Below are 26,096 nucleotides of genomic sequence, written 5' to 3'. Positions count from 1 at the left end.
TTGTAAAATATAGGTAGTTATATGTATTTAATTAAAAATATATAATTTAATTGACAATGAAATTTAATAAGATTAAGTTTTACTGGTTAATTGATAATACTATACTAAGCTATCAGATTTTTAATACAGTGCTGTGTGTTCGCTTTTTAGTTTTATGTTAAACATTATGCTATCTAGTTCGGGATATACATTGTATCGCATAACAATGGTGGCAAGTTATGAATGGTAAATTTACGGACACTAAGTATTAATTAACTTTCAAAATCACTATCTAAATTCAAAATAAACCAAGGAACTTGTCTAGGTGTATAAGCTACTTATAGAAAATAATTTAATATAACAATTAAGTCAATAAAACGGCTAAATACAGCAGACTCTCGATTTACCAGGATCGGTTTATCCGGGACACTAAAAGACTACAAAAAAAAAACAGAAATCATAAAATTCAAGTAATAACTAGAATAGGTATAAACAGATGTTTTGCTGGTCGTAAATAAGCGACAAGCAGGGCGTTATGAAGTCGTTATTGGTAGATTATTTTGCAACCCCACTGTCTTCACACCCGACCCCGATGTTAGAGAGAGAGAGAGAGAGAGAGAGAGAGAGAGAGAGAGAGAGAGAGAGAGAGAGAACAAATGTTTTGTTCTATCTATGTCAGGGATAACAAAAAAAAATCTTTTTTTTAGAAATTGCGAAAATAATGGGTAAACGCAAACGAGTTGTGCTTTCAATTAAACAAAAATTTGAAATTATTCAAAAGTTTGAAAATGATGCATCCATTAAATCTTTAATGAACTGTTATAATATTGGTGACCAAACCATGCACGAAATTTTAAAAAATAAATGGAGGCATCGTATTGGACACGTGAGTAGTGTGTGGTAAGTTTTTTATCCATCACCACATTTTTTACATAAGTTGCTGAACATTTTTGGATATACTGTAGTAAGTCACCGACTTATGTAACTTCGAACTTAAGTTAATTTTTTTATTCAATTTTTTTTTTTTTATTTTTTAGGGTTGTAAAATTTAAAATGGAATAATAATAATAAGTTATCAATAATGACTTTTTTAGGCCTAAATGGTTGTCAGATGAACTAATGAGGCATATGGCAGAGAAGAAAAATGCATGGGATACATACAAATTAACACGTGACACGGATGCCTATGATAGATACAAGTTGATCTGTAACCAAGTTACAAAGGAGGTTAGGCAGGCGAAGGCAGATTACGAGAGATCCTTGGCAAGGGATGCGAAGAAAAACAGCAAAGAGTTCTTTACTTATGTAAACTCTAGAAGGAAGGGGATGAATCAGATTGGTCCACTTGAGATCGATGGGTCAACTGTTGATGACCCTGCTCGGGTAGCTAACAAACTAAATGAATATTTTGCATCGACATTCACACATGAGGAGTTATTCAGCGAGGGGAATGCCAGAGGTGTATTCAACTCTAGCAGTAAGCTAGAGAATCTTGTAATAACTGAGAGCAAAGTGGAGGAGAAATTGTTGAAGATAAACACAAGAAAGGCACCTGGGGTGGATGGGATCTATCCAGTTATATTAAAGGAGGCAGCAAAGGAGGTAAGCAAACCCTTAGCCATAATTATGAGAGCTTCCTTGGACTCAGGGGAGGTACCCATTGACTGGAGATGTGCAAATGTGACCCCAATTCACAAAGGGGGATCAAAGGCTGACACAAGTAATTATAGACCTGTGAGTTTAACTTCTGTTCCCGGAAAATTAATGGAGGCACTGGTGAAAGAAGCACTGCAGGATCATCTAGACAAGACTTCAGTTATAGCTAGGACACAGCATGGTTTTGTTAAGGGGAAGTCTTGCCTGACCAATTTGATTGGATACTATGATGCAGTCACAAAAGAACTGGATGCAGGGAATAACTTTGATATTATATACTTGGATCTTAGAAAGGCTTTTGATACTGTTGCACATGGAAGACTGCTGCACAAATTGGAGCAGTGTGGCATTGGAGGCAAGTTGCTGCTATGGATAAAGGGGTGGTTGAGGGGGAGAAGACAGAGAGTGGTAATCAATGGACACTGCTCATCGTGGACTGATGTTATTAGTGGAGTCCCTCAGGGTTCAGTATTGGGGCCTTTATTGTTTTCTGTATTTATAAATGATATTGATGATGGTATATCAGGCTTAATGTCCAAGTTTGCAGACGATACGAAGGTTGGCAGGGTTGTCAAGGACACTACTGACACTATGCTGCTGCAACAGGATTTGGAAAGGTTGAGCAGATGGGCTTCGAGGTGGCAAATGAAGTTTAACATTGACAAATGTAAAGTACTACATATGGGAAACAGCAACCCCAGAGCAACGTATCAACTCTGTGGTACTACACTGACAGTGGTAGAGAATGAAAGGGACCTGGGGGTGGTGGTGCAGGCAGATATGAAGTTCTCTGAGCAGTGCAGACGAGCTGCAAGAGTAGCTCATGGTGTATTGTCAATGATATATAGGAATTTTTCTAGCAGGGATAAGGAGGTGATTATTCCCTTGTATAAGGCAATGGTCAGGCCACACCTAGAGTACTGTATACAGGTCTGGAGGCCTCATTTCAGGAAGGATGTAGAGCTGCTGGAACGAGTACAGAGAAGGGCAACTAGATTGGTGAATGGGACAAAGGGGTTCTCTTACGAAGAAAGGCTTAAGTTTTGCAAATTACAGTGTCTGGAAACTAGGCACCAGCGGGGTGATCTGATAGAGGTGTACAAAGCCTTGAATGGTTTGAGCATGCTCAATGCTGATGGGATTCTTCCTCTAGCTCAGAAAAATCACCTGAGAGGGCATAAATTCAAATTGAGGAAAGACAGATGTAGGATAGATGTGCGGAAATTTGCCTTTAGCCAGCGGGTGGTTGGTGGGTGGAACAGACTTCCATCCCTTGTCGTGGAAGTTGATAGCCTAAATAAGTTTAAGGCTCAGCTGGACAGGTATTTCGAACGAACAGAGGGGTGAAGTGGAAGTGGTTATTTTTATTTATTTATGTTACTTTTTTTTTTTTTTTTTTTTTCTTTTTTTTGGCTGATGCTGCATAAGCTTGCTTTCTTGCATCAAATGCCTCTACTAATGCTAATGCTAAAAATGCTAATGACGATCACAGCACACACAAATTCCACAAGTGGGATACAGAGTAACAAGCTGAAAAATAGGAATGAAGCGAAGATTCTTAAAGTTCTTTTTTTTTTTATATGACTGAAGGTTTCAGTGAAGGGGACACACGTTTCACCATAATAACATAAAATACCATAGAATTCCAGCTATCGGTGTTATCACAAATATAATACGATCGAGTTTACTACTCATTTATAATTACACTGTGCTACCACTTTGTACCCTGCTGTGCACACAAATGGTTTGTCCCACAACGTTGCAAGTCACATGACCACAGTTGTGGATATAAATACAACAGAACAACCTTTCCAGTATCAGTTAAGCATACAAACTGTAGCAAGAATGGGGAAAGGAACGATCTAACGGACTTCGAATGTGGCATGGTAGTAGGTGCAAGATGTGCTGGACAAGGCATCTCTGAAACGGCAGTTCTGAACTTTTCACACACCACAGTTTCAAGGGTCTATCGAGAATGATGCAACGAACAGAAAGTAACCTCTCAACGGCACTCCTGTGGAAGAAAATCGCTTGTTGATGAGAGAGGTCAAAGGAGGGTGGCTAGAATTGTGCAAGCAAACAGACGGGCCACAATGTCATACATCACATCAGAATACAACCTTGGTGTGCAGAACAAAATATTGCAGTGGATCAATAGTCGCACTTTGTCGCGATTGGGCTACAACAGCCGACGGCCACATCGTGTACCTTTGTTATCAATGAAGAACAAGAGAGCAGGTCTCCTGTGGGCACAGCAACTCCAGCACTGGTCTATCGAGGATTGGAAAACAGTTGCTTGGTGTCTGACAAGTCGAAGTTCCTGGTGCATCATGTTTCTGAGCCTTCCATCAACACAATGTTCCTGGTCCATCACGCATGGTACTCCATGTGCAGGAATGGAGTACCATGCGTGACACACTCATGTCTTCATGGTACTCCATTCCTGCACGTTTTCAGCATCTTGTTCAATCCATGCCTAGACAAATTCAGGCTGTTTTGAAGGCTAAAGGAGGCTCAACACGCTACTTGGTAGGTGTACCTAATAAAGTGGCAGCACAGTGTAGATGCACTAACAAAAAACTCAGTAACCCGGAAAGTGCAAATTGTTCTTGGTTTATGGCAGTGACCTCCAGAAATGTGCTTTAGTAAAATGTGAACTCACGTGGGGTGATAATAGTGAATTTTCGCCTTAACCCTGTGAAGTTCTTTACAGAAAATTTCATTTTGACCGTTATTATGGTGCCGACTAAGAGAATAAGTGACAGCGCTACTAGTAAATCTATCAAAAAAAAAAAAAAAAGGAAAGCGATCGATTTGGATCAGAAAATTAAAATAAGGATGTTTTCAAATGGACACTCATGATAAATATTGCACGTGAATTTAGATTTGTCAGTGTCAACAAGTGAACACAATAATAAAGGAGAAAGACAGAATACGAGAAGCGGTGAAGCAGTCAGCACTAATGAAGTCAACTATAATAACCAAGGCTAAGAAATACATATCAGTTTTTACTGTACAGTTTCTTCCTTTAATGTTTTCTTTTTTATGTACCACTCCAGTAACTTCACCGCTGGCCGCAGATAAAGTTTTTAATTGAACTAATTAAAAATATATAACTATTTTTCTTCATTTTTCTGAGGATATTATGTGGTTTTTGTAATTTTGTCATATCACGGATATAGGAGTAATGTTTTATTAGTCATTCCCGAATTACGCAAAACTCAACGTATGTCAGGGCTTACTGTATTTTTGGATTAACCGGGAAATCGATTATCCGGAATTTTTATTTTACCTTCTATCCCGGAAAATCGAGAGGATACTGTATAATTAAAAATTTAGCGTTCCCCGGAACTGCAAAATCTTGTCTAACATGTGGATTCGATACCCTTACTGATACTAAGTAATAACATACAAAATCTCTTAAGTTAAAATTAAACTAAGTATTGTAACTAGGAATGTAAAGCTACGTCTAGAAAATAAATTAATATGCCAATTTAGATCAATAAAACAGCAAAAAATTTAAGAAAACTACTCTATTAGCTGGAGCCGTAAAAACTTCGCCCGCACGCAGCTACTCTGATGATGAAACTCTTTGCAGCAAAATACGAATGAGAACAAAACTGTTGTATAAAATCCTCCAGGTGTATTTTAGCCACAGTATATCTTGCGCCAAGAATTCTTAAATCAATCCAGTTATCTTCATGTTGTGATGAATCAGACGTTACTTTAAAAAAGCTGAATCCTACATGTTGGGCTGGTTGTCTTTCATCATTAATAGCAATAACACAACAACATACTGAAAGTTTTAAACAAAATTATTTTGGATACTACAAAAAAAGATGAAAAAAGAAGTAATTAGAATTAAAAAATATGGAAAATTTTGAATTTGTTGTTATTACTGTAGTAATGGAAAAGGTTCTTTTGCATATAAATTTGGCATTGAAATTTCTACAAAGGATTTAGATATTGCTCAGGCAGCAACACATTTAGAAATGTCTTTTGTCACAGTAAAACAACTACGAAATTATTTTGAAGGAAACAACTGTTATCACAGAAAAAATGGGGTACTCAAACCGATTTTAAAAATGAACGACAACAAATAATAAAAAAATTTGACGATGAACTTGTAGTAGGTCATCGATTTGAAAATTTTTAGGATTGTTTCCAAGTTAATGTCTTTTATAGAATAATTGACATTGAACCAGCCAATTAAAACACAGATTCAAGGATTTGAAAACTATTGCCGACTTATTTTCATTTTTAACACAACGAAAATATTACTGAAAATGACAGATGAAGAAATGCATCCTATGTGCAAAATCAATATTCAAATGATTTACCTGAATATTTATCTCCCCAGTGACTACTTTTTGTCAAAATGATCTGAAGGGAAATAGAGAAAATTAATGCAATAAGGGAATTGGTTGAACTAGCGATGGTGCAGTACTGTGATATGAGCACGAGTCACACTGAAGTGTGTTCATTACTAATTCTTTTTTTGACAATTCCAGTAATTGTGGCAACAATGGAACAATCATTTTCAAAGCTAAAGTTAATAAAAAAAAAATATTTAAGAAATACCATGAATGAAGAATGACTGTTTGGTAGCTCTTTTAAGCATAGAAGCAGAAATGGCTGAAAATATGGATGTGTGTCAGCTATCTGATGATCTTGCTTACATGAAAATTCGTTGAAAGTTCAACAAAAGCTCGTTGAAAGAAGTTCTAAACACAAATTTTCAAAACTAAAACTAGAAGTCAACTTATATGTTGGAATATATGATAATTTGTTTTGTGTTGTAACGTTAATAAAATTTATTCAATTTGCATACTTGCTATTTAATTCTATTTTTTTTTTGTACATCATTTACTTTTCTGTTTAAAAGCATATCCTTATATTTAGAAGCATAATAAAAGTAAGTAAATAGTTGGTGGCAGTTGCCATCCTCCCAGTAATTATTTTTTTGTTCAGAAAAAGGAAAAACAAAAATATTTTTGGTATTTTTCAGAAATAATGGGTAATATGTTGAGGTTTTTTTTTTCCTCCCCACTTGGGGTAGGGTTAACAGATAAGGGCAAGGCCCTGTGATCTGTGTTTGCATTGGGGCCAATTTACTATAGTTACGCCACCGGATTGGCCGCTCTGTCTGTACAACACAGTATATCCTGAAGATCAGTTTCCAGATTCATGGCATAAGGCAATCATTTATTGCCTTCCACAAGCCAGGAAAGGATCCCATAATTCCAAACAACTGTCGTCCCATTTCTCTGACAAGCTGCTTGTACAAGATCCTGAAAAGAATGGTGAATGCATGACTCATGGTATTTAGAAGTAAATGATCTTTCCAAAGTACAGTGAAGCTTCTGAAGGAACAGGTCAACACTTGACCATCTAATAAGACTGAAAACATATTTGAGATGCTTTCCTGAAACGCAAACACCAGGCATCAGTTTTCTTTGGGGTGGAAAAAGTGTATGACGTGGCTTGGAGATTTGGAATTTTAAAAGATATCTATAATATTGGTCTTAGGAATTATCTAACCCTTTTTATAAACTGCACCTTCCAAGTTCGTGTTGGGTCCGTTCTTTGCTCGCCCTTTTTGCCAAGAAGAGGGAATTCCACTAGGATCCTGTGTGCAAAGTGTTATGCTTTTTGCTATCAAAGTTAATTCTGTTACGAACAACTTCCTTGAACTGTAAACGGTGCTCTCTTTTTTGATGACTTTACCATCTTTATATAGATGCTTTACTTTTTCTCCATATACAGGTGGTGCCTTGCAATTCGACAGTCTGATTTTGTGGGCCAGCGCAAATGCTACATGATATTGCATGATAGAATTCTTTGCTGGACTATGTAGCCGTGTTTAACGTTACTAAATAGCACTAAATAGTGACGGTTGCTTCATACATTTTAACCAATGGTATTAAAGAGCGGGAGTAACATTTAACCAATGATAGAAAAAGCGGGAATAGATCCTACAGTTGTTCAGCTACGTTAGCCGCACTCAAAGATAGCTACAGGTATGCTGTCAGTTCTTGCTCAGTTATGGGACAACATTATCTCGTTAATAATCATAGTCTGAGTTCATGTTTGCTCAAGTTGTTTGTGCTAATTTATAATTCTGCATTTCTCGTAAAAAATTGTGCTTTGGCAGTTATTTATTTTTTGAGTGAAATTTGATAATGGGTCCAAAGAGAAGTGAACAGAGGAATAATTCAGGAAAGAAACACACTTGGTTGAGCATAGAAATGAAGAAAGAAATTATAGATATAAAGTGCAGAAAGGTAGAACAATTACAGATGTAGCTCAAGAGTATGGTGTCCCTAGGTCAACCGTGGAAACTTTTTTGGCAACAGAGACAAGATTATAGGTGCTAGGGTGTTCGCTGGAGTAATGAAAATTTCTGACAGAAACAGATCTTTAATCACTGAAGAAATGGAAAAACTGCTTCTTACCTGGATTAGAGAAAGACAGATGAAAGGAGATCCAGTAACTCAGGCAATGATCTGTGAGAAGGCTAGGTTAATTTTTGAAGAATTGCAGAAGAAAATTCCAGGACATATCTCAGATCAAACTGATGAATTCAAAGCAAGTCGTGGGTGGTTTCACAGATTCAAAGGTAGAACAGGTATCCATAGTGTTCTCAGACACGGGGAAGCAGCTAGCGCAGATAAAAAGGCTGCGGAAGAGTTTGTGAAAAAATTTCAAGATTTAATCATGAAGGAAGGCTACTTGCCGCAGCAAATTTTTAACGGGGATGAAACTGGGTTATTTTGGAAGTGCTTACCAAATCAAACATACATCACGCAAGAAGAAGTAATGTTCCCAGGACATAAGCCTATGAAAGATAGGCTTACCTTGTTATTGGCAGCAAATGCAAGCGGAGACTTTAAAGTAAAGCCACTTCTCGTTTACCACTCTAAAAATCCTTGGTGCTTTGGGAAGAAATTCATCAAGTCTAAACTGCCAGTGATGTGGAGATCCAATGCATAAGCCTGGGTAGACCAGAAAGTATTCAAAGATTGGATTTTTGAGGAGTTTGCCCCTAGCGTAAAAAAAAAAAAAATTCCTCATTGACAACAATTTACCTTTGAAAGCACTGCTGATTCTTGACAATGCTAGTTCCCACCCCCAAGACTTGGCGAACATTTTTGAAATTGACTTTGATTTCATCCAGCCCATGGATCAAGAAGTAATTGCCTGTTTTTAAAAACTTTACACCAAGGCTTTGTTTTCACAGCTTTTCGACGTGACTCATTCTTCTGATAAGACACTGAAGGAGTTCTGGAAGACCGAGTTCAATATTCTTCACGCCATTTCCTTTATTAAAACTGCCTGGGAGCAAGTGACACAGAGGACCCTTCGTGCATCATGGAAGAAACTCGTTCCTTCCTTTTTTCAGGATGACAACAGTACAGTCCAAGCCACTGAAGAATCAGAAGCAGCTGCGGCCATGTGAGACATCATTTCGACAGCGGAGAACCTTGACATAGGAGAAGTTGATGAAACTGATGTGGAAGAGCTTGTTGAGGTTCACGATGATGAACCAGCCGTGGAAGAACTCAAAACACTCAGCGAACAGGAAGCAAAAGAGAGAGAAAAGGAAATTTCACGTGAAGAAGAAGACAGGGGAAAATGGCCAATGCTAACAGCTGCCATTAAAGAAATTTTATTCCATTGGGAGAAGGTCCAGTCTGCTTGTTTAAAATGGCACTCCAACACTGCTGTTGTAACTAGAATGACAGACTTGTTTAACAACACTACTATGCATCACTTCAAGGCTATCTTGAAAAAGAGGGAGAGACAGTCCACCCTTGATCAATTCCTCATCCCCATTCAAGCCAAAAGGAGAAGAGAAGTGGTAGAACAAGATAAATAAAACATCCTTCCAACATCTAAGGCTCAATGAAATGTATGTACTCATTATGTATTTTGTAATTTCGTTTGATATATGGTAGAATATAGTAAAGTCAGTAATATTGTGTATTTCTCTCCGACAATGAATTAATCAATTTGCCATAAACTTATATGGAAAATATTGACCCACAATTCGACAAATTCGCAATTCGACTCTAATTCGGCGACGGATTACAGTCAAATTGTGAGGAACCACTGTACTGCCTTTTATTCCTTTTATATGCAATTTAAATAAAAATAAATGAAATAGGTGCTGGTGGCATGCAAACAAACCAGTAGAGTGAAAAATGGAAATAAATTAATACATAATAAAGCAAAAGGGGGGGGCTGGAATCAAGATAAGAGTGTTGCTATCTTAGTATCTTAAAATAATTTAGAAAAAGTGAATTAAAAAATAACAAATGACATAAATTTACAAAATGCCAATTAATTCAAATTTAGCAGTGCTCTGAAGATATCAGGTCCAGATTACATGATATGTCATGTAATATCACATAAAATGTCAATGAAAACAAACTACAACACGTGACCAATAAAATGAAAATAAATAAATTAGATTGATTGGTGTTGCCACATGAGTGCTTGGATCTGTTCTATTCTAATTTTTCCCTGCATAAGAGCCACCATTATTCATATCCAGTGCATTTGCAGGTTGATCAATGTATTGGTTCAGTGATGCATGGATTTGTCTAATGTTCGATATGCACGCTGTGATCCACTATTATTGGCATTAGCATTAGAGAGAGATTATCTTTATTACCCTTCACGGCCATAAAGCCAGGGGTTTACAGCCTCCTGAAACTTTCGGGAAAATCAAACAATTATTTACAAAAAAAGGTAATTTTACAAAAACATTTTAATACAAAGGAGAGAACTCCTTATGAGAGTTAAGTCTGATTGAGCTGGTTTAACATCGAGATAAGAGTACCAGCTCAATCAGACAGGAACAGATGCAAGGTACACATCAATCATTGCTGATTAGTCCTACTAGTCATAATTTTTTTCCGGTAAGTCTGGTCAACAGCGAATTTGTTGAGGTCGGTGTCAAGTGCCTGGGTTTGCTTGAGCATTTGCCGAGGGAGGAACCTGTCCGAGAGATGGAGTTGTGCTGAATGCGATTAGAGCTCGGGATTGGCCCTAAGGTCAGCAGGGGGAATCCTCCAGCCACAGGTATCCTAGAATGAAGGTGTTGCAATTATGCCTGTTATCATCTTGACTGTTGTTAGGAGGCGTTGGTCATCGACTAAGGTGGGAAGCTGTGGAATCCCGAGAGAGTCGGCAAGCTGCATGGTGCGAATCATAGCTGGAAGGTTGTGCTTCCTGTTGGCCCACTTTAGGAGCCAGAATTCTGTGGCAAAGAATGGTTTCTTTATTGATGGTGCCGCTGACACCCAAATTTCAGCAGCATAGAGTAAAGGTGGAAAGATAACGGTTGTCTTTTTATCTGTGATATGAAGGAGATGCTGTTTTGCTATCCACCGGAGTCTTGAAGCACATGTGAGGAGCATGTCTGTGTGGGCGCTGAATCGAAGTTTGGAGTCGAATACAACGCCCAGATCACGATGGCTGGATAGAATTGGGATGAGGGTGTTGCTGACCGAAGGCTGGAGAGAAGGAGTTTGCTTCAATGAATACACCATGAATTCAGACTTAGCAGGATTGATCTTGAGCCCAAACTGGCAGAGGTAAGATGTGATTGCAGTGAGAGTGTTGTTAATTTCCACTTTTACCAGATCTAGATCTTGACCAGGGATGATGGGAGTGAGTATCTTGATATCATTCGCATAGCTCAGTAGACATCGAGAATGTGCAACCAGTGGGAAGATAATAGATGAAAACAGAAGGCCCGAAAGGACTCCTTCTTGTGGGACTCCTGCGGTGATGGACCTAGTAAGGGTGCGATCTCCTGTATGAAGCTTTATAACTTTGTTATGCAGAAGAGAGGAGAGGAGAGAAAGCATAGTATGTTCCCTGTGATCTGGAAGTGGCATTCCAGGAGAGTGAGTAGTGGTTTACTTGGATGGCACCAAATGCAGCCTCAATGTCGAAGTAAGTAATAGTTAGTTCTTGTCTTTTCTCGAATGCTGACAAGATAGTGTTCATGGTCGCTAGCAGATTGGTGATCGTTGATCTGTTTGGAAGGGAGTAGTGAATTTGGGCTGGATTACTGGGCAAGATCTGCTTAGTGAGGATGGGGAGTTAAGGCCTTCTCCAGGAGCTTCAGTAGGCTGGAGGAGTTGGAGATGGGTTGGAAGTGTTTAGGTTTTGATTAGATAGTTTTTCCACAGCTGTGGGAAAATCTGGTTTGAGAGTAACTGGTTGAAGATAATTAAAAGTGGCTGAATAATGTACGGACTTAGGCATTTGAATTGGGGAACTCCATCATCACCGGTGGTTGACGACGCAGGTAGAGAATTGATGCCTACGATCAGCTGTTGTTTTGTGATCTGAATGATGTTCAACACTTCTTGCTGGGTGGCCTCTGTTAGTAGAGTCAGATCTGAGTTTGGCATAGGATTACGGTTAAATCTTATGACGAAATCGAGCCACAATTCAGAATCAAGTTGCAAAGGAAAATGAAGGTTCACTTTCTTGTATGGAATTTTTCCTTTAGCCAGATCTCGGTTAACGTATAATTTGATTGCCTCAGATTTCAGGCGATTAAATTGAGCCTGTGCCCTTGAATAAATGATGCGATCATTGACATTTTGCAAATGTTTCCATGTGCGATGGAGCTGTTGCTTCAGCTGGAAACTCATTTTGAGTTCAGAATTCCACCAAAGCCTTATATATACACTGATTGTGATTTTTTTAGAGGCAGCATATTTGGCAACCGTGTTGATCCAGTTTGTGAGAATGTTTACAGCTAGTTCTGCATCACAAGCCTCTAAGGCCACCCAGGGAATGAGAGAGGCAGCTCTGATGCACTTATCTACATCAAGTAAGTTGGGGCTAGTGATGTCAACCTTTTTTGTTGTCCTTCTGGCTTCTAATTTGGGAGCTGGCAGATATGCAGTCCGATGTTGGGACATGATCAGAGTCAAATGACGTTTCTGCAATGTAATCAAGGGTGCAAGGGATAGAGGCTAGAACTAGATCTAAGAGGTTATTTCCCCTGGTTGGAGCTTCATTAATAAGTTGTAGGTCAGCACATCTCAGGTGTGCCAGAAGATCCTTTTTCAGATTAGATAGCTGAGGAAGTAAATTGAAATCACTACAAACTAAGTGAGAAGCTGTGGGATGCAGCTGATTTTGCTGGGAAGGTGTTGGGGATATATATATACACCACACAAACGTCACAAAGTTGTATCCTAACATAATGAGGATTGCTTCATAATTGGGGGAGTTACTAGATTTATTATCCAATAGCTTGAAAGTGGATTTCTTGTAAAATATTGCAACGCCTCCACCCTTGTGTGCAATCCGAGATGTGAATACAACCCCATAATCGGAGCAATATGGCCTTAGTTGCTAATGCTCCTAAAAACCAAACAACAACCACCCCATAATCAGCTGGGGCAGCTGCCGCTAGGAACTAGGAAACGCTAGAAAAGCATTATCCAGTTTCGAGCGCGAGGACCCCATATGTGAGTTTTGATCGCGAATAGGTGCAATTTGGCAGGTTCTGCTCCTGATGACTACTTTGGATCTTCTGGGAGGCAGTATTTCCTGAGTATCCGTTGGCATCTGCTGTGATTTCAGCATATACTGGTCTAGTGCTATGTTCAGGGCACACAACTTCAGACTCACATATTGTAAGAATGGGGGATGGAGAGGTCACGTGGTAATAAAGATGGGGTAGTTTGGGTAGGAGCTCTCGGTTTCGCATGAAAATGTCCATCAGGAGGATACTGCTCATGATGGTTAGTTTGAATAGCAAGATCACAAACAGATTGCTTCAGGTCATCAGTTTTTCTCCAACACCTCCAATATTTTGTGTATGCATTCATTGTGTTCTCATAGTCGCTTGTTTTCAAGCAGTAGGTCTGCGAGGATATTATGAATTGGGGATAGCTTAATACATAGAGTTGTCTCTATTTGTGAGGAGAGAGACAAAGAGTGGACTGTGTTCGAGTGATGCTTGATTAACTATTGCGGAGATCTCTGTTGATAAGATGTTACCCTGTTGGGAACTACTAGATTTTTGTATGATGAGATCTGAAAGGCCGTTTTGTTCTGCCACATGTGAATCTGGCGAACTCAGTTTTTCCGTGTCTGCCTCAGGTTTGGGTTGGGTCCTGTGCTCAAGTGAATCCGAAATTTGGTTAACGTCTTCGTTAAAAGTTTCACCAGTTGTTCCTAGTGAATGCATATAATTTTATCCCTTACGGGGGGGGGACTGCCATACTTTCCGTTGCTGCTTCCCGAGCCTCTTTATGTCCAAAGTGAGATATTCGCTTCCGTATGTCTTGTGACAAGAAGTACATTTTATAGATACGTCCGGAACAATTCCACAAATTACACAGCTTTCATTATTTGGGTGATCTTGCTTTAAAGGCATTTTCAGATTTTAGGCGCAGATAAAAGGATTACGAGTGGGCTAGAAAAGAGTTTACAATTGTGTTTAGTAGTTGCCTTAACTACGCATCATATTCCCAGCGATATGGGAAATAGTGAAACCGATAAATTTACCGATAAGATACAAAATAAGTCAAAAATTACAACTTATTTTAGTTGGCTAGACTTGTTACTGTTGGATGTAGTAAATCCGCTTGTACAAGGCAAGGATAATTGCTAGGAGGCAGTAAATGACATGTCACCATGGTCACCTGACTGCAAGTGCAAACCCATAGCGCATTTGCCTGACCTTGACCTGTAGCCAGAAGCGGTAGATATCTCTGGTCAACCGTGAGTAGCAAAACAGCAGATTTTGCAGTATGAGAAAACTATAAATAATAAATACCTGGATGTCCAGGTTGCCACACAATGGATATCCTCTTGTTCAGCGTCAAATTAGGAAAACACCAACATCAAAATCATCATATAAACCTAAGCATAATTCTGTTAATTTAACTGATTAGTAGGGTATATGATGCAAGAAAGCAAGCTTATGTTGCATCATCCAAAAAAAACCCTTCTCATTTCACCCATCCATTCACTCCAAATGTTTGTTTAGTTCTGCCTTGAACTTATTTAAGTTGCTGATTTCCACTACAACAGATGGAAGTTTGTTTCAACTATCACCCACCCGCTGTCTAAAGGCGAATTTCTGCACATCTATTCTACAATTGTCTTTCTTAAATTTGAATTTATGCCCCCTCAGGTGAGTAATCTGAGCAAGAGGAAGAATCCTGTTAGCATTGGGCTTGCTCAATCCATTCAAGGCCTTATACACCTCGCAGGTGCCTAGTCTCCAGAAGCTGCAATTTGCAGAACTTAAGCCTTTCTTGGTAACATCAACCCTTTGTTCCACTTGCCAATATTGTTGCCCTTCTCTGTACTCGTTCCAGCAGCTCTACACCTTTCCTAAAATGAGGCCTCCAGATCTGTATACAGTACTCAAGATGTGGCCTGACCATTGCCTTATACAAAGGGACAATCACCCTTTTATCCCTGCTAGAAAAATTCTTGTATATCTTTGACAAGACACCACGAGCTACTCTTGCAGCCCTTTTGCACTGCACAGAAAACTTCATATCTGACTGCACAATTACCCCCAGGTTCTTTTCATTCTCTACTACCCTCAGTGTAGTATCACACAGTTGATACATTACTCTTGGGTTACCCACATATGCAGTACTTTACATTTGTCAATGTTACATTTGTCAATGTCAGTTGCCACCTCTCAGCTCATCTATTCAACTTTTCCAGATCCTGTTGCAGTAGTGTACTATCATTACTGTCATTAACAACTCTGCCAACCTCCATATCGTCCGCAAACTTAGACGTTAACCCTAATATACCTTCATCGATATCATTGATAAATACCAAAAACAACAATGGTCCCAACACCGAACCCTGGGGGAATCCACTAATAAAATTAGTCCACGAAGAGCAGTGCTCATTGATAACCACTCAAACATCCTCTTATCCATTGTAGCAACTTGCCCTTAATGCCATACTACTTCTATTTGTACATTAGTCTTCCATGTGCCACAGTATCAAAAGCTTTCCAAAAATCCAAGTATATGATATGAAAATTATTCTTTTCATCCAGTTCTTTTGTGAACACATCATAGTATCCAATAAAATTTGTCAGACAAGACTTTCCCTTAACAAACCCATTCTCTGTCTGAACTATGTCTTGTTTAGATGATCCTGCATCGCTTCCTTAACTAGTCACTCCATTATTTTCCTTGGAACAGAAGTTAGACTAATAGGTATGTAATTACCCATGTCACCCTTTGATCCCCCTTTTTGAATTTGGGAAATATTTGCACTTCTCCAGTCCACGGAGACCTCCTCTGAGTCCAAGGAAGCTTTCACAATTATGGCTAAGGGTTTTGCTTACTTCCTTAGCTGCCTTCTTGGGGTGGATGGGATCTATCCAGTTATATTAAGGGAGGCAGCAGAGGAAGTAAGCAAACCCTTAGACATAATTATGAGAGGTCCCCATGGACTGGAAATGTGCAAATGTGACCCAAATTCACAAAGAAGGATCAAAGGGTGACAGAAGTAATTACAGGTAGGTCCCGTTTTACGATGGTCCATTTTACGACTTTTCACATTAACGACTGTTTCAAATTATTATCTGAAAAAATTGAAAATAACAAAAAAATCACAACTCAGTAACACGTTGCAGCAACACCTGCAAGTCCAAACACACACTAGGCATTTCTTTTGTTTTTTGTGGTGCATTATGGGTGGAATGATAGCTACGCCAAGAGTTGTTTACATTCAGTGTGCCATGTGCATTTCGTTGTGAATTTTTCCTCAATTGTTAATGTGTTACGCAGTGTTATTTCTTATTAATAATAATTTTTGTGTAACCATAAGCTCTAAACGTAGGACAATTAAGGAGAAAATGGATGTGATCGTCACATGGAGTCTGGTAAGCATCGGTCAGATGTGTGTAAGGCATTGAGTTTAGCCCCTTCTACTCTATCAACAATTATGAACAATGTTGATAAAATAAAGTGCACACGCACAGGGATAACAAGTTTGTCATCCTCCAGAACAACTTATTCATGCAGTGAGATAATGGAAAAAATGGAGAAATTGTTAGTGTGTTGATGATATGAACTAAAATAACATTCCTGTTACACAGGTGGTAATTCTGGACAAGGCAAAGTCGTTATTTGAAAAAATATGTGAAGGGTCTCGTGGCACTGAAACATTTATGGTCAACAAAGGGTGGTTTCATCATTTAAAAACTGTTGTAAAATTCACAATGTGAAAGTGTCTGGTTAGGCTGCTAGTGCTGACGTTGCAGTGGTGGAAGAGTATCCTTCCGAATTTAAACGCTTAATAGACGAAGGCAACTACCACCCTGATTTAGTTTTTAATGTGGACGAAATGGGTAGTGGAGTCATCACTTGAGTAAATACATACTGAAGTGATGACTCCATAGGACCAAAGTAAAATTTTATTTTATATATAAGTATAAATAAAACATGTGCATTAAATGTTTAAAATATTTAATTATTTATAAAGATCAGAAATATTAATTTTTTATATTTTGGGAAAAATTTTGGGAATTTTCGAACCTATCTCATTCATTTACATTATAATTTGGTCTTGTTTTACGACCCTGTTTTGCTGGAACCTAACCATGTCGTAAAACGGGTCCTACCTGTACAAACCTGTTAGTTTAACTTCTGTTCCTGAGAAATGAATGTAGGCACTGGTTAAAGAAGCACTATGGGATCATTTAGACCAAACTGCAGTTATAGCCCAGATACAGATGGGTTTTTTTAAGAGGAAGCCTTGTCTGACCAAATTGATTGGATACTATGATGTGGTCACAAAGGAACTGTAGGCAAAATATAATTTTGATATCATATACTTGGATTTTAGGAAAGCTTTTGATACTGTTGCTCATAGAAGACTACTGTACAAATTGGAGGCAACAAAGGCAAATTGCTGCTATGGGTAAAGGGATGGTTGAGTGGGAGAAGACAGAGAGTGGTAATCGATGGACACTGCTCTTCGTGGACTAATGTTTTTAGTGGATTCCCCCAAGTTTTGGTGGTGGGCCCATTGTTGTTTTCTGTATTTATTAATGATATTGATGAAGGAATATCAGGCTTAATGTCCAAGTTTTCAGATGATACAAAGGTGTGCATGTTTCTTAATGACAGTACACTACTGCAACAAGATCCAGAAAAGTTGAGCAGATAGGCTGAGAGGTGGCAACTGAAGTTTAACATTGACAAATTGCTGCATATAGGTAGCAGTAACTCCAGAGTAATGTATCAATTGTGTGGTACTACACTCAAGGTGGTATTGAATGAAAAAGACCTGGGCTAATTGTGCAGTTAGATATGAAGTTTTCTGAGCAGTGCAGATAGTCTGCAAGAGTAGCTCATGGTGTTTTGTCAATGATATACTGGAATTTTTCTAGCAGGGATAAGGAGGTGATTATCCCCTTGTATAAGGTGATGGTCAGGCCACACCTTGAGTACGGTATACAGGTCTGGAGCCTCATTTTGAAAAGGACGTAGAGCTGCTGAAACAAGTACTGAGAAAGGCAACAAGATTATTGAATGGAAAGGGTTGCTCTTCAAAGAAAGGCTTAAGTTTTGCAAATTACTGTGTCTGGAGACTAGGCACCTGCTAGGTGATCTGATTGAGGTGTATAAAGCCTTGAATGGTTTGAGCATGCTTAATGCTGATGGGATTCTTCCTCTTGCTCAGAATAATCGCCTGAGAGGATATAAATTCAAATTGAGAAAAGACAGCTGTAGGATAGATGTGTGGAAATTTGCCTTTAGCCTGTGGGTGGTTGATTGCTGGAACAATCTTCCATTTCTCATTGTAGCTTAAATAAATTCAAGGCAGAACTAGACAAACATTTGGAGTTAATGATTGGGTGAAATGGGAAGGGGTTTTTTTTTTTTTTTTGGCTCATGCTGTATAAGCTTGCTTTCTTGCGTCATATGCTAAAATTATAACTGCAATGTCTTTCTATGTAATTGGGCATAGCCCTTTTTTGCAATAGGTAATGAACTTGAATCTAACATGTGTTTTATGAAATTTAAGAATAATATATATAAAAGTAAAATTATAATTATTAATTTTTAATTTCTGTTTCTTATTTATAGCCAGTATTTTATTGGTAATGATACTTTGAGAGGAAAGAATAGGTTTGTAAGTATCAGTAGATTGAAGTTTTTAAAGTATATATATATAAGACTTTACAGGTGAAAACAGTTCACCTGTCAATTTTTTGTTTAATTTTCATAGAACGTTCTATATCGTACATGTCGTATGCAATAAATGAAACTTTGGGACATTTGTACAACTGTAGATTTATGCATTTCAGAGTTATTCAATTAATTATGCTCTTTAATGGAAAATTCATTTTTCCATTAAAGAGCATAATGGAAAGAACAGTTATTGCTAGAATTGGCATCCTCCTGATATTTATTTCTTTGTTTGAAAAAAGGAAAAATCTAAATATGTTTGGTATTTTTCAGTAATAACAGGTAATATGTTGAGGTAATATATTCATAATGCTATTAATAAATATAATGATATTAATAAATAGAAATTGTTTATGAAAACAATTTCTATTTATTAATTGTTTTATGAAGCTTTTTTTTTTTTTTTTTTTTGAAAGGGTGTAAATTGTTTTTGACATGTATTGTTTTGCAGCCTGCCAATCTTGTCCTACACAGTTCTCATCATTGTGGATGGTTCTGAGCTTAATATTAGCTGGCATTTCCATGTTATGCAAAGAACAGGGCATCACAGTTATTGTAAGTAAAAGAATCACATTTAACAGTATATATAGTTTTATTTGTATTTTTGAAGGAAATGAAATCTTATATAATAAAACTGTCTGTTCTTTAGGAATATGCAATTTTAATTTCAGGGATGTGTTAAATGCTACATTGAGTCATTTCCCTTGAATTGTAATGAATATAGGTATGAATATAGGTATATGCTAGTAATGTACTGACTATAGATGTTACATGATTTCTACTTTCCATATTTTAGTTACAGAGGTAATAGACTTTGCATGTGTTTCCTATAATGCAACAAACAACGATACTATTTTTGAGAAATTTTCATCTGACCCTCATATGGTATGCATATATATTTATTTACATGGTAGTGGCCACAAACTGCATCACTAATTTTTTTTCCAAAATAAATGTTAAAACCAGAATTGCTCCTGTAGATAGAATTTTCATATAAAACTGATCAAAAATGATTGAATACTATTATTATTAATGGCCATATGGTACAAGGAAGCCTGAGGCTTATGCTGCACCAGCCAAAAAAAAAAAAAATTCCCAAGTTACCCCCTGAGAGAGAGAGAGAGAGAGAGAGAGAGAAGTAGAAAGGAATCACCAAGAAAGAGAAGAATGATGATATCCAGCTCAGGACCCTGGGTTTGCCAAGCCCATACTCACCAGATGTGAGCCCCCGGGGTTAAATATATTAGTTTGATTATAGATATTAAAAGATAGCTATTGTTGGAGATTCTGTTTTCAGGTAAATAGGAAATGTATTGTGCAAAAAGGTTAAGTGGAATGGGACCAGGGTATGTGTGCTAGGGGCAAAAGTTGAAGACATTGTAGAGCAGATAACATCTTTTGGCCCCAAGTGCCAAGCGATTTTCCTAAGTGATATCCAGTGATTTCGTTCTGATTTCTTTCCAGTGCTTTTCTCATCCTCATTTCTTTGTAAGTGGTTCTGTACTTAACAGATCCTAAGTAAGAACCCAGAAAGGAAATCACCTTTCTTTTTCTAATATATTTATTAATTTTTGCACTAACAAACTAACTTCTTTAGCCGTTTGGCCACTAGATGGCACTGCTCCTGCCTCCACATGGCAGGGCTGGAAACCTGGGAGAAAAAGCTCTCACTCCCAGGGCTAAAAGGAGCAACAATGGACTGTGATGCATGTCCACCAGTAGAGCCAACAGCTCTCAACATACTGAGACCCGCAGAATGGAAGATGATCTCAATCATTCCAAAAAGAATGAAAAAGGACTGTAACAAATCAGAACCACCAGCTTTTCTGATAATACATTCCTTATTGACTCAGCCGCTAAGCAAACTCTCTCCCTTTGCCATCCAGAGATGTCTCGAGAATGCAACAGGTACACCTAAAATGGTGAAAAGGCTCCAATCAGGAGATCTTTTAATTGAAGACCACTCAAGCAAGGCATTCAGAATTATTACTAAAATATCATCTATAAGTGGAATCCCAATCAAAGTCTCACCATCAAAGCCTAAACTGCTGTATCCGACTATACATTCCAAACCCTTTAAGATGTTTCAAGTGGCAAAAGTTTGGTCACTCCCAGACAACATGCAGAGGCGAAACTACTTGTTCTAACTGCTGGTCAAAAAACCATTCACAAACAGAGTGTACTGCAAAGGCTTCAGAATGTCCAAATTGCAAGAATAACCATCCAGCATACTCAAAATCATGCAACCTATGGAAAATTGAAAAAAGAATACAAAAGTATAAGATCAAGAATAAGGTCACATATCAAGAAGCAAGAAAGCAAATAAAGTCAACAATCCCAAAAAACATGTATGCTTCCATTACACAAAAGTGCCAAGCTGTTTCAACCCAAACTGAGGTATCAATTTCGCCCAATACATCCATTGCAGAATGGGCACGATCTGGGCTATCAACATCTTAATCTACTACCAAATCTGTTCTAGTTGATGAAATAAGTAAAACCCCTATCACAGTTCCACCTAAAATCAAATCATGTGATAAAATGTCAAATAAATCATGAAGGCAACAAGCCACTGAATTACAAAAGACAAACTCAAATAGAATGGACTCTGAAAATATAGCTATACACCATGAAACAGTCCTTGATTTTCATGCAGATGATATGGAGACTGGATTTTCATCTGGTCAAACTGATGACGGAAAAGAGAGTACAGATCCCGGACGTCCCAATTTTCCTAGAAAAGATAAAACAAAATATGATCGTTTAACACAAATACCACCACCTTTTTGTATCCTTGGTGGCTTAAATGCGCTTCATCTATTGTGGGGATCAGACCACATGGATAATAGAGGACACTTGATAGAGACGATACCAGACCAACTGAATCTAACATTATTGAACAGTGGTGAAAATACTTATACTCACCTTCCCACTGGATCTATGTCAGCAATTGATTTAACTCTCTGTTCCCCCATATTGTATCCAGTATAGAATGGACAGTTTTAAACGACCCACACAATAGTGATCACTTCCCAATCATATGCAGAATCTAAATGCTTCAAACACCATACCCTGATAATCGCTCAAAATGGAAATTCTCCAAAGCAGATTGGGAAAAGTTTTTAATCCATCTTTCTTTTGATAGCCAATTGATCAGACTACAACCCATTGATGTCACAGAGCATATTACCAGGCAAATACTGACCATAGCCTCAGAAGCAATACCTCAAGCCACCACATGTAAACACAAAAACCTCAAACACTGGTGGAATGAAGCTTGTACCTATGCCAAAAGGAAAAAAATATAAAGCTTGGAACCTGTTCCGGAAGTTCCCAATTACCATCAACCTAATTCAATATAAAAGGCTCAAGTCAAAAAGAAGAAAAGCCAAAAAAGGAATCATGGATACAGTTTGCCTCCACTGTTACCTAGGATACTAGCAGTCATCTCATCTGGAAAAAGATTCGGCAATTAAACGGGAAATATCCACCTCTTCCGTCTCCCATCTTAATCAAAAATGGACAGGAAATATCTTCTTCTGAAGAAATAGCCAACGCCCTTGCAGAGACTTACTCCTTTTTTAAAATCAAAGCTTAGGCTGAAAGGTACAAAATAAAATTCCATACTACCCAACATATTGCCTATAATCAACCGTTTAACCTATTTGAGGCGCCTCCGTAGCCAGGTGGGAAGGAGCAGCAGTGCATAGCACATGCTTCTTGATTAGACCGGGGTTCGAGCCCATCACCACCAAATACGGAGGATGCGGAAAGGTCAGGGAATGACCACCGCACATCCTGGAGCAATATGGCCTTAGTTGCTAATGCTCCTAAAAACCAAATAACAAACAATACAAACAAACCTATTTGAGCTGCAGACAGTATTAAATAGATCACCAAACAGTGCCGCTGGACCTGATGGAATATATTATGTAATGCTGAAACATATAAACAGTATGGTCTGAATTTACTATTAAAGTTCTATAATCGAATTTTTCCTGAAGATACATATTCATTTTCCTAGCATCACTCCATCATTTTAGCCTTTCCTAAACCAAGAAAAGATCACTCACTTCCAGAAAATTACCGACCTATATCTGTAACCAGCTGCCTAAGTAAAATCCTAGAAAGGCTGATACACAGACGGCTTACATGGGTTCTTGAAACTAAAGCACTGATGAACAACAATCAATTTGGATTCCAACAAAACAGATCCATTTTGGATCTAATGATGAAAGCTGAGACTAACATCCATAATGCTTACGTCAAAAATGAACATCTTGTAATGGTAAGTCTCGATATAGAAAAGGCTTTTGATACTACCTGGAAGTATGGCATATTAAGAGAACTTCATTCCATAGGATTGCGAGGGCACTTACCAGAATTCATTAGAAATTTTCTTCAACAAAGAACCTTTCAGGTCCGCTATCAATCTGTACTTTCTCGACACCATAACACACAACATCCCCAATACTGTAGAACTATATATGTATGCTGACGATCGTACTATATCTTGCTGTTCACAAAATATTCATACCATTGAAAGACAGCTGCAACTTTCCATAAATAAGTTGGAGACATGGGAACTGCAGAATGGATATCGTTTATCAGAACAAAAAACAATTGCAGTTCACTTCTGCAAAAAATGTAAGCTACACCCAGAACTGGAACTCAGATTAAAATACCATTTGATCCCTCTCACCAGTAATCTTTGTTTCCTAGGCTTAATGGCATCTCAGGTGGTAGATGACTTTCATCAACCGGTGAAATACCACCACTTTGCTTATTGGAGGCTTGAAGTGGTGAAACCCATGTTTAATCTCTAGAGCAAAGTTTCCGGCATCCCCCTCTCCCCATACTTCTCCTTCAACCCATGCACGGTACTAAGTACCATAGGTTTTGATACCTTTCGTGTTTGGGGTTCTCATAAAAAAAAAAAAAAAAACCCTCCATAGCCAGGTGAGCAGGACAGCAGTGCGTAGCACACACTTCTTGATTAGACCGGGGTTCGAGCCCGTGACCACCAAATACGGAGGGTGCGGAAAGGTCAGGGAATGACCACCGCATATCCCCGGAGCAATATGGCCTTAGTTGCTAATGCTCCTAAAAACCAAATGACAAACAATGACAAACCTAGGCTTAATATTGGACACCAAACTTAACTTTGTTTCATTTATCCCATACCTCCGAACTGTTTTGTCTAAAGAAACTTAATATGCTTAAGTTCATTTCTGCTATGACACGGGGAGCTAGCTGATAGATACACTCTATTACATTTGTATCATGCTATCATCAGGTCTCGTTTATACTATGGTGCTATTGTATATGATTCAGCTAGGAAAAGTGCATTAATCAGACTTAATACTGTCCAACCCTTCATACTGCTCTGGACACTTTTAGAACATTCCCTGTTCAGAGTCTGTATGTAGAGGCACACAAACCTCCACTTCACTTTAGAAGGAAAATGCTGCTCCTAAATTATTTGCCTTAAATTAAGGCAAATAATGCAGCCGGCTTACCATTCCTCTACTGCATAGTCCACAATTTAGATGGGGCCAGTATCTTGGAAGAGTGGCAAACTTCCACTGTTGCTGAAGATAGATCCTCCATCTTCACCTGTAACCCAGGCAGGGCCCATCCCAGGTACTTTTGGTATTTGGTATTTAGTATGTTGAGGGTCTTGCGGCTCCTGGGATTTCTCCCATCTCCGCGGTGTTCTCTGTATCGAGTGACAGTACCCTGTCAAGCCAGAGATTTAAAGTGTGTGGATCATGTATAGTGTAGTCTGTTGTGCCCATTGTTCATCTGGCTGACGTTGCCCATACCACGCCACGTGGAGGCTAGCCAGGTGTTACCAATAAGGAATCAGTACTCTGGCATGTCCTGCCACCTACTTTCCTCAGATTTCAATGGCTAGGACCTATATAAAAAAAAAAAAAAGAAAAAAAAGAGACATTGCTTTAATCGCTGTTGGTGCTTTGTTTGGTCATAGAGATTTGCCTTAAGAGCGATAATGGATTGTACACTGGATGAGTTTTATTTTTTGGCCGAAAAGGGTCGGGCAAGCAATTTTGGTGTAGTTACAATTTTGACATGTGGGGCTGTGCGCTGTAAAAGTAGACAGATTTGGGTGGGGAGAAGGAAGGCTGGAGGGTAGAAAAAGAAGAAAGGGACCGATAGAAGAGGTGGCCCCCAAACGTTCAATGGGCATGCCCATGCTACACCAGAGGGAAAGTGGGTTTTGCAGGGAGAGGTGGGAGACAGGGGTGTCCTCCCACCGGGAAAAGGAGATAAAGCAGGCCCAGAAAGGTGTTGGATCTGGGTCGCCATTGTTTCAGGGTGGTGGGAGTGCTCTTTGCCTCGCGAAGAGATTTTGAGCGAAAAGCGTGAAAGCCTTATAGTTTTCTTCTTCCTGGAGCACTATGTCTCCTGATTTCTAAGGATGGAGCGTAGTTTGGTAAACAGCAGGCCACGGAGGTCTTCATATATATTACATTCATAGAGCAGGTGCTCCCAAGTTTCTTCTTGTCCGCATCTACACTGCGCTATGTCCGAGATTCCAAACTCGTGTAGCTTCTTCCTGAAGGAGCCATGCCCTGTCAGCAGGTAAGTGGTATGAAGTCCAGGAGAGTACCAGTTCGGGGAAATAGGGTAAACACTTCCAATGTCTGGTATGAAGCTTCTAGTTATGCGGCCTTTAGTGGAGTCATTCCATCGATTCTGCCACACTGTTCTCATGTGGTCTGTAAGACGCTTTTTTCCTGTGGTGTAGTCAGAGTTGGGTCCGTAGTGTATCCCAAATGTGTGATTACCCTTCCTTTGGCGTGTTGGTGCAGCAGCCCACGGCTGGCAATTTCTAAGTCCAGAGGGAGACATCCCGCAAGGACCTGGAGAGCGTGGGTGCTCACCGTGCAGCATGTTCTGGTTGTTGTGAGGAGAATTATTCGATGAATGGTTTCCAATTTCCTTCTGTTAACAGCAGAGCTTTCCTTAGCGTACCAAGCTCCCGCTGCATAAGCCAGTGCTGGGATGAAGAATGCCTTGTAGAGGATGGCGAGTGCCCTCTTCTTCAGACCCCAGTCTCTGCGTGTAACTCTAGCAAATAGGCCGGAATATTTCCTGAATTTTACTCTGAGGTAACTAAGATGCGGTGTGAAGTTGAGGTGTCTATCGAGGATAATGCCAAGATACTTGACTTCAATGTTTAATGGTTGTTCCATTTATCTTGATCTGGGGAGG

At 38.8% G+C, this 26,096-nt stretch overlaps 1 protein-coding gene across 1 annotated transcript in view; it reads left to right on the top strand.

The window, feature by feature from the left end:
• Tmtc4 (Transmembrane O-mannosyltransferase targeting cadherins 4) overlaps positions 1–26,096 on the top strand; it is a gene marked incomplete at its 5' end in the record, with an annotated part of 433,994 nt that overhangs the window by 68,268 nt on the left and 339,630 nt on the right. The window contains one exon of the mRNA XM_090380839.1: positions 19,309–19,412. Coding sequence (XP_090236965.1) covers positions 19,309–19,412 — 104 coding nt within the window. The remainder of the gene's footprint in view (positions 1–19,308; positions 19,413–26,096) is intronic.

Source organism: Mastigoproctus giganteus, chromosome 9 (assembly GCF_048544385.1).
Source record: "Mastigoproctus giganteus isolate SK-2022 chromosome 9, ASM4854438v1, whole genome shotgun sequence".
Classification (NCBI taxonomy): domain Eukaryota; kingdom Metazoa; phylum Arthropoda; class Arachnida; order Uropygi; family Thelyphonidae; genus Mastigoproctus; species Mastigoproctus giganteus.
The sequence above is the reverse complement of the archived record's forward strand: the minus strand, read 5'-3'. Positions and strand labels throughout refer to the sequence as shown.